General features: G+C 36.6%; 1 protein-coding gene across 1 annotated transcript in view; it reads right to left on the bottom strand.

The window, feature by feature from the left end:
• The window catches only part of LOC150104473 (homeobox protein cut-like), a 436834-nt gene that overhangs the window by 161124 nt on the left and 260329 nt on the right, over window positions 1-15381 (bottom strand). The window contains exon 8 of the mRNA XM_090395558.1: window positions 1887-2038. Within this exon, the coding sequence (XP_090251684.1) occupies window positions 1887-2038 (152 nt within the window). The remainder of the gene's footprint in view (window positions 1-1886; window positions 2039-15381) is intronic.

Raw genomic sequence — 15381 nt, 5'->3', positions numbered from 1 at the left:
TTGCTGCTTAGTTTTTTTGTTTGAGTTTAGTATGCATGATATTTCCATAGGTATTTTGTCAGCTAGATTGGCAGGGAGAGATCTTAGACCTCTCTCGATATGATAAATAATATCTAGTTTGTTTACTGACTTCAGAGCAATGGCATAGTTTAGGCCCTTTACCAACAACAGGAGTTCGCCTTGGGTGAGATTGTAGTTTGATTTGGTGATAACTAGGCCGTGGTCCGATAGTGGTTGGTTGCTCCTAACTTCATTTGTGGGTGATTGGCTGCTCCTTGTGATGTCGGTTTGTGATTGGCTGCTCCTTTGGTTATGGCATCTTGATTGTCTTGTGCTTTCTTGCTGTTTTAGTGCTTGAAACTTCCTTATTAATTTTTCCTTGTTTTTGAGTAAGGTGCTTGGCTGAGTTGTCTGTAAGTTTTTTCGTGCCTCGTGGATCTGTTCCCGCAACAATGCTTTTTCCCAACCGGGCATAAATACAGAGTGCTTTAGCTGATGTAAACTTCTTTTTTACTTTAATGCAGTTGGGTTTACGTTGCTGTCTCTATATCGTTTCAGAAAGGCTAGTCAATTAATTAATCGATTAATGTTTTGTGTCTCTAAATTCGTAAATATGAATGCTGATCACCATGTAACCTTAAAAGAAAGAGACCTAATACTTAAAAATAAGAGTCATTTTGCTAATCATGACCATTTTCATGATTGGAGTCAGAAGTTTTAAATGAACAGAAAACTTGCATCTGGTCTTGCAGACCATGTATTGGATACCACTCACAAGCTTTTTTGGAAGAAACCATCAACTGAATTTAAACAAATATGGATGCAAAACACTTCCCAAAATTTGGGAAACGTTAATTGTCAGAGATCATATTTTACATCCTAGGTCACCTACAAATGTCCATAGAGGGGGCACAACCTAGATATTGCTTTATAGTCATAGCCATGTGTTTCATTGAGTATGGTGTTGTTTTATGTGTTACAAGTGAGAGTTGCACTCCCACTTGTAACACATATCTCAAGATGTTTCAGTGACTGAGATGGAATATGAAGCATTAAAATTAGTTTAATCCTTTCTTAGTGCTGTCAATACTCCATTAAACTTCAAACATGAATTCAATGAATTGTTTATCTCACCCCATCCATTCAGTTTATTTACTAACTTGTCATGTTAAAATATATCAAAAGCCTTTGCAAAATCTAAATATGCTACTCTGTATGCATCTCCCTAATACTTAAGTAGATGGCTAAAACTCAACTTCCCTTTAATAAACCATGGTGACCATCACAGAGAATCATGCTGGTGACAATTCAGTTCTGGATCCTAACTCTTACCAACTTAACTACAAATTTAAACGTCCAAGTTTCTCCGTAATTTAAACCCTCACATCCTTCTTGTGAAGTGAAACAATTTTATCCTCTTTCATTTTCTTTAGTACTTATCTGTTATTTATTTTGTATGAATACAGTTGATGTGCTGATATTTGATACCTTCAAAAGAAAAATAAGTAAGCAAAAATTGAATATTTACAAAGCTAAGCAATAAAATGAACATTAAATTTCAATGAGAAGAAGATAAAATAAAGGAAAATGAAACTTGGAAATAAGCAGTTGATTTTAAAATAGAGGATCTGATTATTAACAGTAAAATAAGACATCTCAGATAATGAAATGAGATATGCTTAAAGTGAATGAGTTAATTTAAATGGATCAGACTGAAATAAAGAAAAAAAATTACACTGCATTAAATTTTATACCTATGCAACTTTTTTTTTTTTACTGGTTTTGTTTAAGCATATCATTGCATAACATTTAAGTTTTAATTTCTGTGAAAAAATCCAAAGTGTTAAGTAGATACACAGTTAACATCGATTTCATACTCTTTATACCTTGAAATAGTAACTTTGTATTGTCTGCTGTGTCTTGATTTTCTTTCTGTGATACTTCTGATATTTGAAATGATGCCTGGTCTTTATCTAGCTTGTTTTGTTCTTCGGACCATGATGACTGCCAGTCTCCAAACTCAATTGATTTCAATATGCTAAATAAAATAGAAAGGGGGAAAAAAGAATCAAAAGTTATTTTTCATTTTTCAGAACAATTTGAATGGATTAAATACTTTTTTTTCAGTAAGCATAATATATTGGTATATATCAACTTGTTGAATGAATGAGTATAGCAGATGGCTGCAGACTTTCATAGAATGAGGAACACACAGAACAAGAAGCTACACCTGAAAGTTATGAGCACAGAGGATGAGAAGAAAGCTTTTTTTTTTTTGCTTGTAGAGTGATAAATGAATGGAATTTATCAATTCAACTACTTTGATGAATATTGTATTTAATAGAAAAGACCTTCCACAATTAGTTATGTCATGGGAGTCTGGTAATAATAATCAGGCAATAATAATAAACTATATGATAAACAAACATTATGAAGTATAAAGGTGAGTGACCAAGACTATCTCAGGACTCCAGAAAGTTAAGTATTAAGTGAGATCAAGGGAAATGGACAAAGAGGTAATATGATTGAAACATATAAGTTGGTGAGAGAAGAGCTCTATCAGATGGATATAGGAAAGATATTGCATAGCAAGTGAAGGAGAATGAGAGGTCACCTCTAGAAACTGTATAAGGGTCATGTGGATTGGGACAAGAAAAGGAAAATTTTTACATTGTAAGTGGTGAATGAGTGCAATGCATTACCACAGTGGGTGGGAAATGCTTCAATCCTTAATGTTTTTAAAAATAGGTATATGATATGTATTGTGCCTGTAAGAGTTTTGCTTTCCAAGATGAGTCTTCTGATTCCATAGAGACCAAGAAATAATACTAATATATCACCTTTTCTATTTCAGTTTACTGAATTATGCAGATTACAGTCTTTCAATCTATACTCATATTTTATGCCCCACTTCTTTGTATTCTTTCCAGAGTTTCTTCCTCCTTCAAAAGTGCTTTCATAATGCAATCAGGATTTTAGAGTGATGTCAAGTGAAAGATCATGACTTCTTTTCAGTTTATTTTTGTTTGTCAGTGCTTCCTATATACATATAATTTCTCAGCTTACACTCTCTCAGCTATGTGGGGAAGGGGAGAAATGGATTATTTGTCAGCCACCAAAAGCATTACATAATTATTATTATTATTATTATTATTAGTGACACCTCCAAAGAGTCCGAAGACTCATCACGGGAGGACACCTACCGTACAACTCTCCGTCTCCACCACTACACCGAACCTCTACCAATCATCTACATCAATGCCATCTACCGCTCGCCACCTCCATAACTAGTATTTTTTGTCTGTATTGTGTTCTGAAGGGCCGATCTGTCTGTATGTGGGATGAAAAACCCAAGTTACCGGGAGAAAAAACCCTGCTACCTCCATATGAGATTGGCTAACTCATCTTCAATTGAAAAAGTCCATATAAAGATTCCTCCCATTATGACTTGAGCCTTTTCCAATCGAAGGGTGCAACGTACCATCGTTCTTCCAACTGCACTACAGAGGCACTTAATATTGGTCTGGTATTTGTAATATTGAACTACAGAGCAACCACCTTGAAGCTGTAACCTTGAAAGAGAGCACTGTGACTGCTCTAAGTATGACACCGAGAGCTGTACCTAGGATATTTGCATCAATTTGTTACCCGCACATCTGTGAATAGTGTAGTGGAGAAATAACAGACACATAGTCTCAACAGCTGCTTTACGCTTCTGTTCTATATTTGTTTATTCTTCTGTCCTCATTACTGATCATATTGCGATTTTATGAAAGCAACTCCAGCTAGCACTGTCTTTCAACATGTGAGGAGTGAATGTCATCAATCCATTAGTTAGATTTCAGTCATAATCCCAATAGGAACCTGAAGTCATTCAGTCCTTTTCTGCTCCCCTCCATGTGGGGCACCTGTTCGTGGTTGAGGGGACCTCCCAGTAATGGTACTGGCCCTTTTCATTCTTCCTCTTTTTCTTTGCTTTTCTTCCCGTATTCTTTGCTCTACTTCTCCTGAGTCTTTTTAACTATCCTTTTTCCAGACCACCATCACTGGGATCCAACACCCTGCCACCGTGTTTGCCGTGTGGTGCGACCATGGGCATCCGGAACGGGGGATCCTGGTAGTCTTGCACTACTTTGGGCTCTGCTTCGGCAAGATGGGTGGTCCTGGATGGCCTAGCCAGGATCAATCAGCTAGTGGGCTTGCCTGCAAGGGTCAACGGTGTTGCAGTAAGTCTCTCACCCCATGGTCCGGGGTCAGGATCCTAGACCTGCTACAGTGCCGGTATAGCATCCAGGGTAGCCCTGACGTTCCACTCCTGAGTGCATTCTTTGCTTGCTGGGTAGTGGGCATCCATGTGTGGCTCCGTGGTTGGTGGGGAGCTCTGGCACCAAATTAAAAATTCTTTAAATATGAATTCTTCATCCTCAAATGTTTCAGGGACTCTAACAAAGTCCCAACCAAGTACTGACAATATAGACACAGCATATGGAAACAGAAGTAAGAAACAAAAGATATCGGATACTAACAAAAATGTACCAACCTTTTTAATCATTCATGCAACAGGTGAAAAACCAATTGAGAAAATGTCACCCTTCTTTATCCAAAAAGGTTTAGAAGGACTGGCAGGATCTCCCAAAACTGACAAGAAATTGCGTTCTGGTGATATCCTCGTGGAAACAACGTGTAAACAACATTCCGAGAAACTACTGAGAGCAACAACAATGGATGGAATACAAATTGCAGTAACGCCTCACAGAACACTCAATTCCAGTAGTGGAGTGATATCAGAATGGGATCTCCTTGAGGTTCCTGATGAGGAGATATGTTCAGAGCTTAAAGATCAAGGAGTGACGGGTGTGAGGCGCATCCTGATACGCAGGGATGGTCGCTGGTCTCAACCAAGAACATCATCCTTATTTTTGATACATCTAGGCCTCTGACATCTGTAAAAGCAGGGTATCTCAGCTGTCCTGTTAGAAGGTACAGAATGTACATCCCTAACTCACTGAGATGCTTTAAATGTCAAAGATATGGACATGCCCGAACTGCCTGTCGTGGTTCTACTACTTGTGCTCGATGTGGTAGTAAAGAACATGAAAATAAATCTTGCTGTGAAAAAAAAGCTAAATGTGTCAACTGTCAGGGAGATCATCCAGCATACTCTCATGCATGTCAGAAATGGAAAGATGAAAAAGAGATACAAAAAATAAAAATAGAACAAAACATAACATATCTGGATGCAAAAAGAAAGCTAGCCACCATTACACCTGTTCTACGATCCTCTTATGCTGAAAAAGTAACAATTAAAAAAGTGCCAACAGTAACTCAAACATGTATGTCTATTCCACCATTTGATAATTTCACCATATCTGACCTTTACAATCGTAATTGCTTCTCTGTTGAGCGCATTAATCACAAGACCTATGGCCTTACTCCAGAGACACCTTCAAAAATGGTCCCATTCAATGAAAACTCATCTGTCAAAAAAATTATGGTGGAGACTTCACTCAAAGATAAACCACCAGACACTCACACAGAAAAAATGGATACCTCGATACCCACTGAAAGCAAACTAAGCATACCAACTGATCCTAACACATTTGATGTTTTGAACAATCTACCAGAGGAAGAGATGGACACTGGCCATCCATACTTCCCTAAAACAGTGGATAAATATAAATCTGACAAAGGTAAGCCCTCAACCTCTCGAAAACCAGACAAGTCAATAAAATCAAAACAATAGGAAAATTTTTACAATGGAACTGTCGTGGGATCCACCAGAATATTGACGATATCAAGATGTTGTTGCAGAAACACAAACCTTTCTGTTTCTGTCTACAGGAAACTTACTTAAGACCCAATGAAGACCGTACCTTTAGGAATTTCATTGTTGTACGTAAGGATAGAACTGGAGATGGTCCTGCTCATGAAGGAGTAGCTATCCTAGTGGGCAGTCATACTCCTTTCCATCAGGTCCAACTGAATACTTCTCTGGAAGCGGTAGAGATTCGCTTCTCTGTGGGATTCCTTATTACAGTATGTTCAATTTATTTACCTCCAAATGCTGAGTTAAATGAAATTGATCTTGATAACCTTATCTCGCAACTGCCTGAACCCATACTTTTGATGGGTAACTTTAACGGTCACAATACTCTATGGGGTAGTGCCAACACTAATAGATGAGGTCGAAGCATTGAAAAAATTCTTGATAATAATAACCTTTCCCTTCTAAATAATAAACTCAATACTTTCTTCCATATGCCTACCTGCTCATATTCTGCAATTGATCTTACAATCTGTTCCCCTTCCATTCTTCCACTGCTCATGTGGGACGTTGAAGAGAACATATATGGAAGTGATCACTTTCCTGTTCTTTGTACAGTGTCTTCACAGGAACCATGTTCACCCACACGGACACCTATATATGGAAAATGGACTAGGCTGACTGGAACACTTTCTCTCATCTTGCAAAATTTAATGCTGATGCCATCGGTCAAACATATAACAGAATGCATTGTCCAGGCAGCAACAACCTCCATCCCAAAAAACATCATCTCGATTTCCAGTCTATCCAAAGCCTTGGTGCAACCCAGAATGTCAGGCAGCCAAAAAAAAAAGATCAACACAGATCATGGAGCATATTTCGTAGATACCCCACCACATCAAATTTAATAACTTTCAAGCATGCTCGAGCCAAAGCACATTTTGTAAGACATCAGAGTCAAAAACAATCATGGATCCAATTTACTACATCAATTAATCAAATGACCAGTCCAAAAATTGTATGGGATAAAATCTGGAAAATGAAAGGCAGATATAGTACACATCGTTTGTCCACCTTAGACTATAATGGAAGTGTTCTTGCTGATCCCAAAGCTATTGCAGATACTTTAGGAGAAACTTTTGCTAAAATCTCAGCAACAGCTTCATATTCTCCGGAATTTTTAATACTGAAAGAGCAGCAAGAGAAACACAGGCTTAATTTTTCTACCAACATTCTTCAGTCATTTGTCAAGGAGGAACTAAAAAGAGCTCTCCTACAATCTCACCCTAGTGCAATAGGAGCTGATGACATCCATTATGAAATGATAAAACATTTATCATCATCTTCTATGGATCTTCTTCTCTTATACAATAGAATACTTGCAGAGGAAGAGTTTCGAAATTCTTGGCATAAGTCAATTGTCATTGCTATCCCAAAATCAGGAAAAGATCCAACACAAGCAAATAATTATCGACCCATTGCTCTGACCAGATACTAGAGAAAATGGTTAATGCCAGACTTCTCTGGTATTTAGAAAGCAACAGTCTTCTTTCCAATACACAATGTGGTTTCCATAGACATCGATCAACTTTAGATCATTTAGTTCAATTAGAAACATGTATAAGAGATGCATTTCTGAAGCGAGAACATCTTGTCTCTGTCTTTTTTGACATGGAAAAAGCATATGACACAACCTGGAGATATGGCATATTAAAAGACCTCTATAACCTAGGTCTCAAAAGACACCTCCCTATATTTATTAAAAACTTTCTGTCTAGGCGAACTTTCCAAGTCAGAGTGGGAAGTATGCTATCTCAACCATATCTTCAAGAACAAGGTGTTCCCCAAGGCGCTGTCTTAAGTGTAACCCTTTTTGCTATTAAAATCAACTCAATCATTGAACAGCTTCCTCCCACTGTAGACAATGCCCTATATGTTGATGACCCCACAATTTACTGTCACTCACGTAACATGAAGGTAATTGAAAGACAACTTCAACAAGCAATTGATCATGTCTCTCTGTGGGTGCTTAATAATGGGTTTAGGTTTTCAACAGAAAAAAAGTGTCTGTGTACACTTCTGTCGAAAACGCACTCATCACCCAGATTCTGAACTAAGAATGGGAACAACTGTTATTCCAGTAACTACAGAAACCAAGTTCTTGGGACTCATTTTTGACAGAAAACTCACATTTCTAGCACACATTCGTCAACTAAGAGAAAAGTACAAAAGAACTTTGAACCTCGTTCGCACTCTATCCTCTACTGGGTGGGGTGCTGATCGAGCTTCATTTCTCCATCTTTATCGTGCACTTATACGTTCAAAGCTGGAATATGGGTCCCAAGTCTATGGTTCGGCAAGACAGAGTAACTTACGATAGTTGGATTCTATCCATCATCAGGGTATATGGATAGCTACTGGTGCCTTTCGCACCTCACCCACTCCAAGTCTCTATGTAGAAGAAAATGAACCGGTTCTATCACTTCGACGAAAACAGTTGTCCATTAATTACGCTCTAAAAATAAAATATCTCCCAGATCGTCCTCATGGAATAGTATCTTCTCTCTGCATTGGGAAGCTCAATATCACACACATCAAACTGCTAAACATCCTTTTGGTATGCGTATTAAAGAAACTGTGCAAACTGTTAGTATAAATGTTGACAACATTAGCTACACTAAACATAATAGCATTCCTCCATGGCAGGTTTGCACACCATCCTGCAACCTCTCACTTTGTCAGCTACAGAAATCTTATACCCCATTATCCATCTACCTGCAATTGTTTAATGCACACAGAGCAGCACACACTGATTTCTTACCCATCTATACTGATGGTTCAAGAACTAACACCTCTGTTGGCTGTGCTGCTGTGTTTCCTGACATTATCTCAAATCAGATCCCACCTGACTACAGTAATTATACAGCAGAGTTACATGCAATTCAGCTTGCACTTGTGCATATAAAAGAAAACTGCTACCAAAAGTGTATAATTTATACAGACTCATTGAGCTCTTTACAGGCTATCCTTCTTCCATGTATAATCCTCATCCAGTACTTCATGAAGTGCTACACTTGCTTCACAAAATGAAAATCCTTAATTTCGATGTTCAGTTCTGCTGGATTCCCAGCCACATCGGAATTAAAGGAAATGAGGCTGCAGATGCAGCTGCTAAATCAGCCCATACCTTCTCCACATACTATTTGACAGTTCCATATGGGTCCCAAGCGCCTCCGTAGCGCAATTGGAAGAACGACGGTACATTGCGCCCTTCGATTGGAATAGGCCTAAGTTCGATTCTCGTCGCGACGGGAGGAATCTTTATCTGGTCTATTTCAATCGAAGGTGAGTTAGCCGATCTCATACGGTGGTAGCAGGGTTTTTTCTCCCGGAAACTCGGGTTTTTCATCCCGCATACATACAAATCGGCCCTTCAGAACACACGCAATTTACAGACAAAAATTACTAGTTGTAGTGGTGTTGGAGGTGGGCGGTAGATGGCGTTGATGGAGATGATTCGTAGTAGAGGTTAGGTGTAGAGACAGTTGTAGGTGTCCTCCCGCGATGAGTCTTCGGACTCCTTGGAGGTATCAGGAATAATAATAATAATAAATATACAGACTACAGACAACTTATAAGATCAAAGCTAATTGCTCAGTGGGAGTTAACATGGCAAGAAACATCAACAAACAAATTATATAACATTAAACCTGAAATTAAACACTGGTATTCTAGTCAACGTACAAAGAGAAGGGAGGAGGTTGTCCTTGCTAGACTCCGCATAGGTCACAGTCACCTTACGCATTCTCATTTACTGACAGCCGATGACCCTCCCATATGTGAAAAATGCAACACACATCTCACTATTCATCATATTCTGGTAGATTGTTAAAAATTTACACAAGAGAGAAATGAAATTTTCACCTATCTAACCAAGTCATATACACTCAGGGAAATGCTAGCAGACTCAGGCAAATTGCATGATGTTTTAAATTTTTTAGAAAGAATTAATTTATACAAACACATTTGACCAAAAATTTGTTTATATGTAAATATTTTTTTGCTTAACTTAACTTTTATACATACATATTATTCATTAGGTTAAATCTGACCAATTATGTATTACCATAGGCCTTGATCTTGTATCACCCTGCTGTAATTTTGTTAATATGTAAATACCATAATGCTAAACTTAAATTTTATGCATTAATGCTGTATAATAATTCCTTTCTGACTCTTTAAGTATTAGTATAATAATGTTTGTTGTAATCTTACTAGATGTTTTGTGTATACTTATGTTAACCTATAGTTATCTATTTATGTACTGCTGAAACCTCTGCAGTAATTTTGTTTATATGTAGATACTGCATCACTTAACATGCTTTTTGTGTATGCATCTTATTTACTACTTTATTTTTCAAATAATCATGTAGTACTTTAGGACATCTTACCTATTTGTGTACTTTCTAGTAATTCTGTTTATATGTATTCTAAATTCTGTTTCTACTGCATTGCTAAATTTAATTTTCATCCATGCATATTTTATAATAATCCCCTTTTTTGCCTATTTTTGTACTGCTATAAAGGCATCTATTATAATCTTATATATATGTAGATACTGCATTCCTTGGCTTAGTGTTTCATATATTATGTATTAACTTATATTGTTAATATAAGTTAATACATAAGTTAATAATATAATAATATAACAAGTTTCGCACTACTGTAATAACCTCTGACCTTGTGCGTTTCTGTGTCCTCTGCAGCAGTTCTATTTACCTAGAGATGCTGCTTTGTGAAACTATTTTTCTGTAAATGCTAATGTTGTAACCTTTAGTATGGCACAGTATGGCCTTTGTAGTTTTTGTGCCAAATAAACTATAAACCATAAACCAAACCATAAACCTTTTCTGCTGGAGTGGACCTAAGGATAATCAGTCACACTCTTGCCACTATTAGATTACACCAGTCGACATTTAAGTTGCAGCTCTTATCAGAACTCACCTATCCTGAACTACATAGCTGACAGGATTAGCGTATCCGCTCTCCAGCCAAAAGGCTGCGGGTTCGAATCCTGCTGTGGGCATGGATGTTTGTGATTATCTGTGAATATACTAGTACTGGTGGTTGGTGGTAGATGGCATTGGTGTAGATGATGAAGGTAGTCGCAGTTGGTGGAGTAGTGGAGATGGAAAGTTGAAGGTAGATGCCCTCCCCTCGATGAGTCTTCGGACTCCCTGGAGGTGTTACATAATAATAATAAAGCTGGCTTGAGGATGGGTGACAAGTCACTTCTGGTAGGTTTGGGACAGCTTTTGTGACAAGATCATGTGTACAATCTGATGTCTACCATTAAGAGTGACACATTTACTCCTCTGGTTAACCACCCTGTGATATGGAGTCTGGGCCTCCTAAAGTGAAATCTTACATTACAAATTATTATAAGGAAAACTGTATTTTCTCTATCTAAAATTTGGCTCGTATCCAGAAAAGCACACTTTAGCTCTTTTTAGTTCATTTTGCAAAATATACAAGAAGCTATTAGATTAGTTTTTTTTTTTTTTCCATCCAGTCTGGAATAATACAGTTATTCCAGAAATCTACCTGAATGGATTTTATTGAAATTGTAAATTCAAAAACCATGGAAATGATTGTTTAATCATATAATTTTTTATTTTTATGGCTATTTATGCCTGTTTTCGTTTAGGAGTGGCCCTTATTTTAAAAACATTGGCTTTATACTCAAGAATTCTTAGGGCATTATAGGTGTATTTTAAAGATAAATATATGCAGACTAGCAGAGGAAGAAATTTTGCACATACCTTGTTTGGATGTTAGGTTGTCTTTGTTCTACATACTTATGCTGTTAGGCTGTTAAAAGGGGGGGGGAGGTTAGGAAACGTCGGGGGGGGGGAGGTTAGGAAACGTCGGGGGGGGGAGGCAAGGTGGGAAATTAATTTGAAAAACCTGGGTTTTGTTTAAATATGTATACATATATTTATATGTATATATATTTAAATATATACATATATTTAAATTATATTTAATATATTTAAGGGTGCCTCTTTGGGGAGGGGAAGGATTTTATGGGAAACAGGGGCGGGGGGGGTAGCATTAACAGGGGTTAACTGGGAATTCTCCCAGAAATGATACCTATATAATTTTTTTTTTTTTTTTTGGATCATGTACATACACACAATGGACAAAATACAGTGAAAATATGTATTGCAGTAAGTCTTCTCTGACTGGATAGAATTTGATAAACTTGGTTCCAGATGTAGAACTACAGTTTCCTTTGATGTCCTTCGTGATGAAGAGAATTATGTATTATGCCCTGTTCTTCCTTCCTGAGCATATATTCTTTTTACTTATCTCAAAATAAATAATAAATAAATAAAATAAAAAATGTGTGTGTGTGTGTGTGTGTGTGGCTATATTGTAAAACTGACTAAAGTACAGACCACATATGGTTATGAAAGGTCTAGAAAAGGGTTAAGAGATGATCAACTAAGGTTGTTTCTGGTCTCTATAATGTTGAGTATGACATAGACCAGGGGTGTTCAGCCTGTTGATCATGGAGCGATTTTTGGTCGATCTCTTGTGTATTCCTCCTTACTTACAAATTTAATTAAAACTGAAAACATAATATTTTATTTATCATTATTTTGTATTATTTTTAATTCATTTTAAGTGTATTGCTATTGTTTATTTATTTTTCGTTAAATTTGTCAAATCAGTAATTTTCTTATAAGTCCAGGTAAATGAATTAATTTGGATCAGTGGAAGTCAAACAGCGAGCCGAGTGAATACGATTATAAGCAAAGTGTAAAAACTCGATTGTAGCTTAAATATTAAATATTCCAAACCACGTTACATCAATTTTTTACTTGGGTTAAGTCGCATGTGAATATTGTAAAAAAATAAACATTGTTTGTCTTGGTATAGTTTGTATTAGATGTTTTTGTAAATAACTTTTTTGAAGCTAACTGTATATACTGCTTTAATAAGAATATGTTAGAGTGTTAAAAAACAAAGCCAATGTTTTTGTCACTGAAGCTGTACATGGTGGCATTAGAAAGATTGTTATTGAAACTCGTATGTATGAGAAAGACTTGCAGGCTCTAAGTGTAAACATCTCCAAAGTCAGTCAAAAAGAGTTCAAACAACTTTCCGATGGCTGGCAACTTACAATTCAAAAGAAAGCTAAGGAGAGCCAAAGGCATGCCGAACTTGAAACTTAAGATGAAAGACTCATACTGATTCTTTGGGGGTTGCCAAACTTCATGCGGGGTCTCAGAGGAGGCCTAATAAAAAGGGACTGAAACAAGCAGAAGGGGTCCCGGTTCCAGAATTGCTGTCAGACAGGAGACCGCCCGGTCCAGAGTCGACGTCAGAGAGAGAGAGAGAGAGAGTGGCTGCCCGGATTCACGTTGCTTGAGAGAGGAGTTTCCCGTTTCCAGAAAGGAGCTTCTCGGTTCAAGACATCGCTAGAGAGAGACTAATTCTAGGCCACAAACAAGGTTTCAAATTGCCAAAAGGAAGAGTTCCAATTGCCGGAGAAAAGTTTCCAGGCCAGAGAGGGATCCAGTTAACTGTTGGCGGCAGTTCTAGCTGTTGAAATGGCAGAAAAAGAAGGCAGTCATCCAGGCATTTTTGATGAGTCCAAGCAGAGGAGAAAAGGCAAGGCAAATTTCCCGAAGCACCTTCACTCGTAAGTTTTTCTTTTCGCCGAGGGAGAGTAACTTTTTGCCAGAGCTGAATGAGCCCAGCCTGCTACATTCCCGATGAGATGCAACCGAGCCAAAATTTCCCAAAGATCCGAGACTAAAGAATTGCCATAGAACTTTTAGTGAAAGACTTTTGACTGAATGTGAGATATAGAGCCTTTGTAAGTTCAAAACTTTTATATAACTCCTGTTATAGTTGATACAAGAAAGACTTTTAAGATATATGTTTAATAGTGTTAAGAAATGTCCATAAGAGAATCAATTGGCATGTTAGAAGTTGATATCAAATGTGTAAAGATAACTTAACACAGGTTCAGGTAACCTCTTTACAAGTAAGCTTAAAGATTAATAAGTAAAAATTTGTAAACTGAGAGTAGGTAACCTTATGTGTTAAACCTGATGTCATTAATGTTGAAAAAAGAAGGTTCTAATTTTTGCTAAATAGTTTTTATAGATGGATAGAGAAAGCAATCTCCCTAACGTTAAAATTGTGTATATTTCAGTAATGTAAATAATTGTCATTTTACTTTCTTGTTAAAAGAGTGCTGCCTGTTTGTTTATATACAGCTGCACTGTTTCTAAAATAAATCAGACTTGTTGAGCGAGAATCTAAGTGAGTTGGCCAAAGCGTGAAATTAAGAAAAAGAATAAACCACGACTGTTTGTGAAAGTTTTAATGTAGGAATTTGTGTTAGAGAAAGAGAGAGAAATCTACCAGCTGTATATTTGAGTTCTTTTTGCTAATCAAAGATATTAGTGGTGCAGTCTCATTTTAAATAAATTTTCTACTATCTCAGGCATAAGACGCATAATGCGAAAGGCAGATAAACATAGCACGTAATAAGATAAACAAGAGAGATTCTGAGAGAGAGAAAGCCTGCACAGCACATTAGAATAACAGAGAATAAAGTATAGAGTAAAAGACATCACAAGTAATTAATAGAAATTACAAGTATACAAAGTTAAATAATAATAAAAGCTTACAATGTAGCAGTAACGACTGGATAGCAAAAGTAGATGTATAACAAAAGCACATCATATGCGTTTTGTTTAATTTGAGGATAATCATGAGTGTATCAAAGAAATCGAAGACGTATCATATTTACAAGGCATGGGAAATGGATTTTTTCTTTACATTGGTAAATGGAAAGTGTTGTTGTTTGATTTGTAATTCATCTGTAGCAATTCCAAAAAAAGGTAATATTGAGAGACATTTTCGATCGCTACATGCAAAATATGATGAAGATTTTCCCAAAAATTCCGAAATACGTAAATCAAAATTATAAATTTAAAGGCAGGACTTTCTGGACAACAAAATATGATTTTGAAAGTAATAAATAAACCAATATCAGTCACTATTGCATCTTTGAAAGTGTGTCATTTATTAGCAAAAGCAAAAAAGCCTTTTACTGATGGAGAGTTAATAAAAGAATCGTTTCTTGCAGCAGCAGAATCTTTATTTTCTGATTTTAAAAATAAAAATGAAATCATTTCGAATATTAAAGATTTACAACTTTCCAGAACAACGGTTATGAGAAGAGTTGAAATTTAATTGCCGATCTGAATACTCAGTTAATGTCAGACATTCACCAGTATGTTGCGTTTTCATTACAATTTGATGAATCAAACGACTTCACTGATATTGCTCAGTTAATGGTATTTATTCGCATGGTATTTCAAGTTTATTCAAGTAAAGAAGAACTTTTGAAAATTATACCATTATTGGGAAGGACTAGGGGAGGAGACATTTTTTCGGCATTTGATGAATTTGTGAATCAACACAAACTTCCGCTTTTTAAACTTGTGTCTATTACTACTGATGGTGCTCCTGCAATGATAGGTAATAAATCAGGCTTCATTTCATTGTGTAAAAATGATGACAAATATCCA

Source organism: Typopeltis vanoorti, chromosome 7 (genome assembly GCF_054136105.1).
Source record: "Typopeltis vanoorti isolate ZY-2024b chromosome 7, IOZ_Tvanoo_1.0, whole genome shotgun sequence".
Taxonomy (NCBI): domain Eukaryota; kingdom Metazoa; phylum Arthropoda; class Arachnida; order Uropygi; family Thelyphonidae; genus Typopeltis; species Typopeltis vanoorti.
This window is presented reverse-complemented; position numbering and strand designations above follow the sequence as displayed.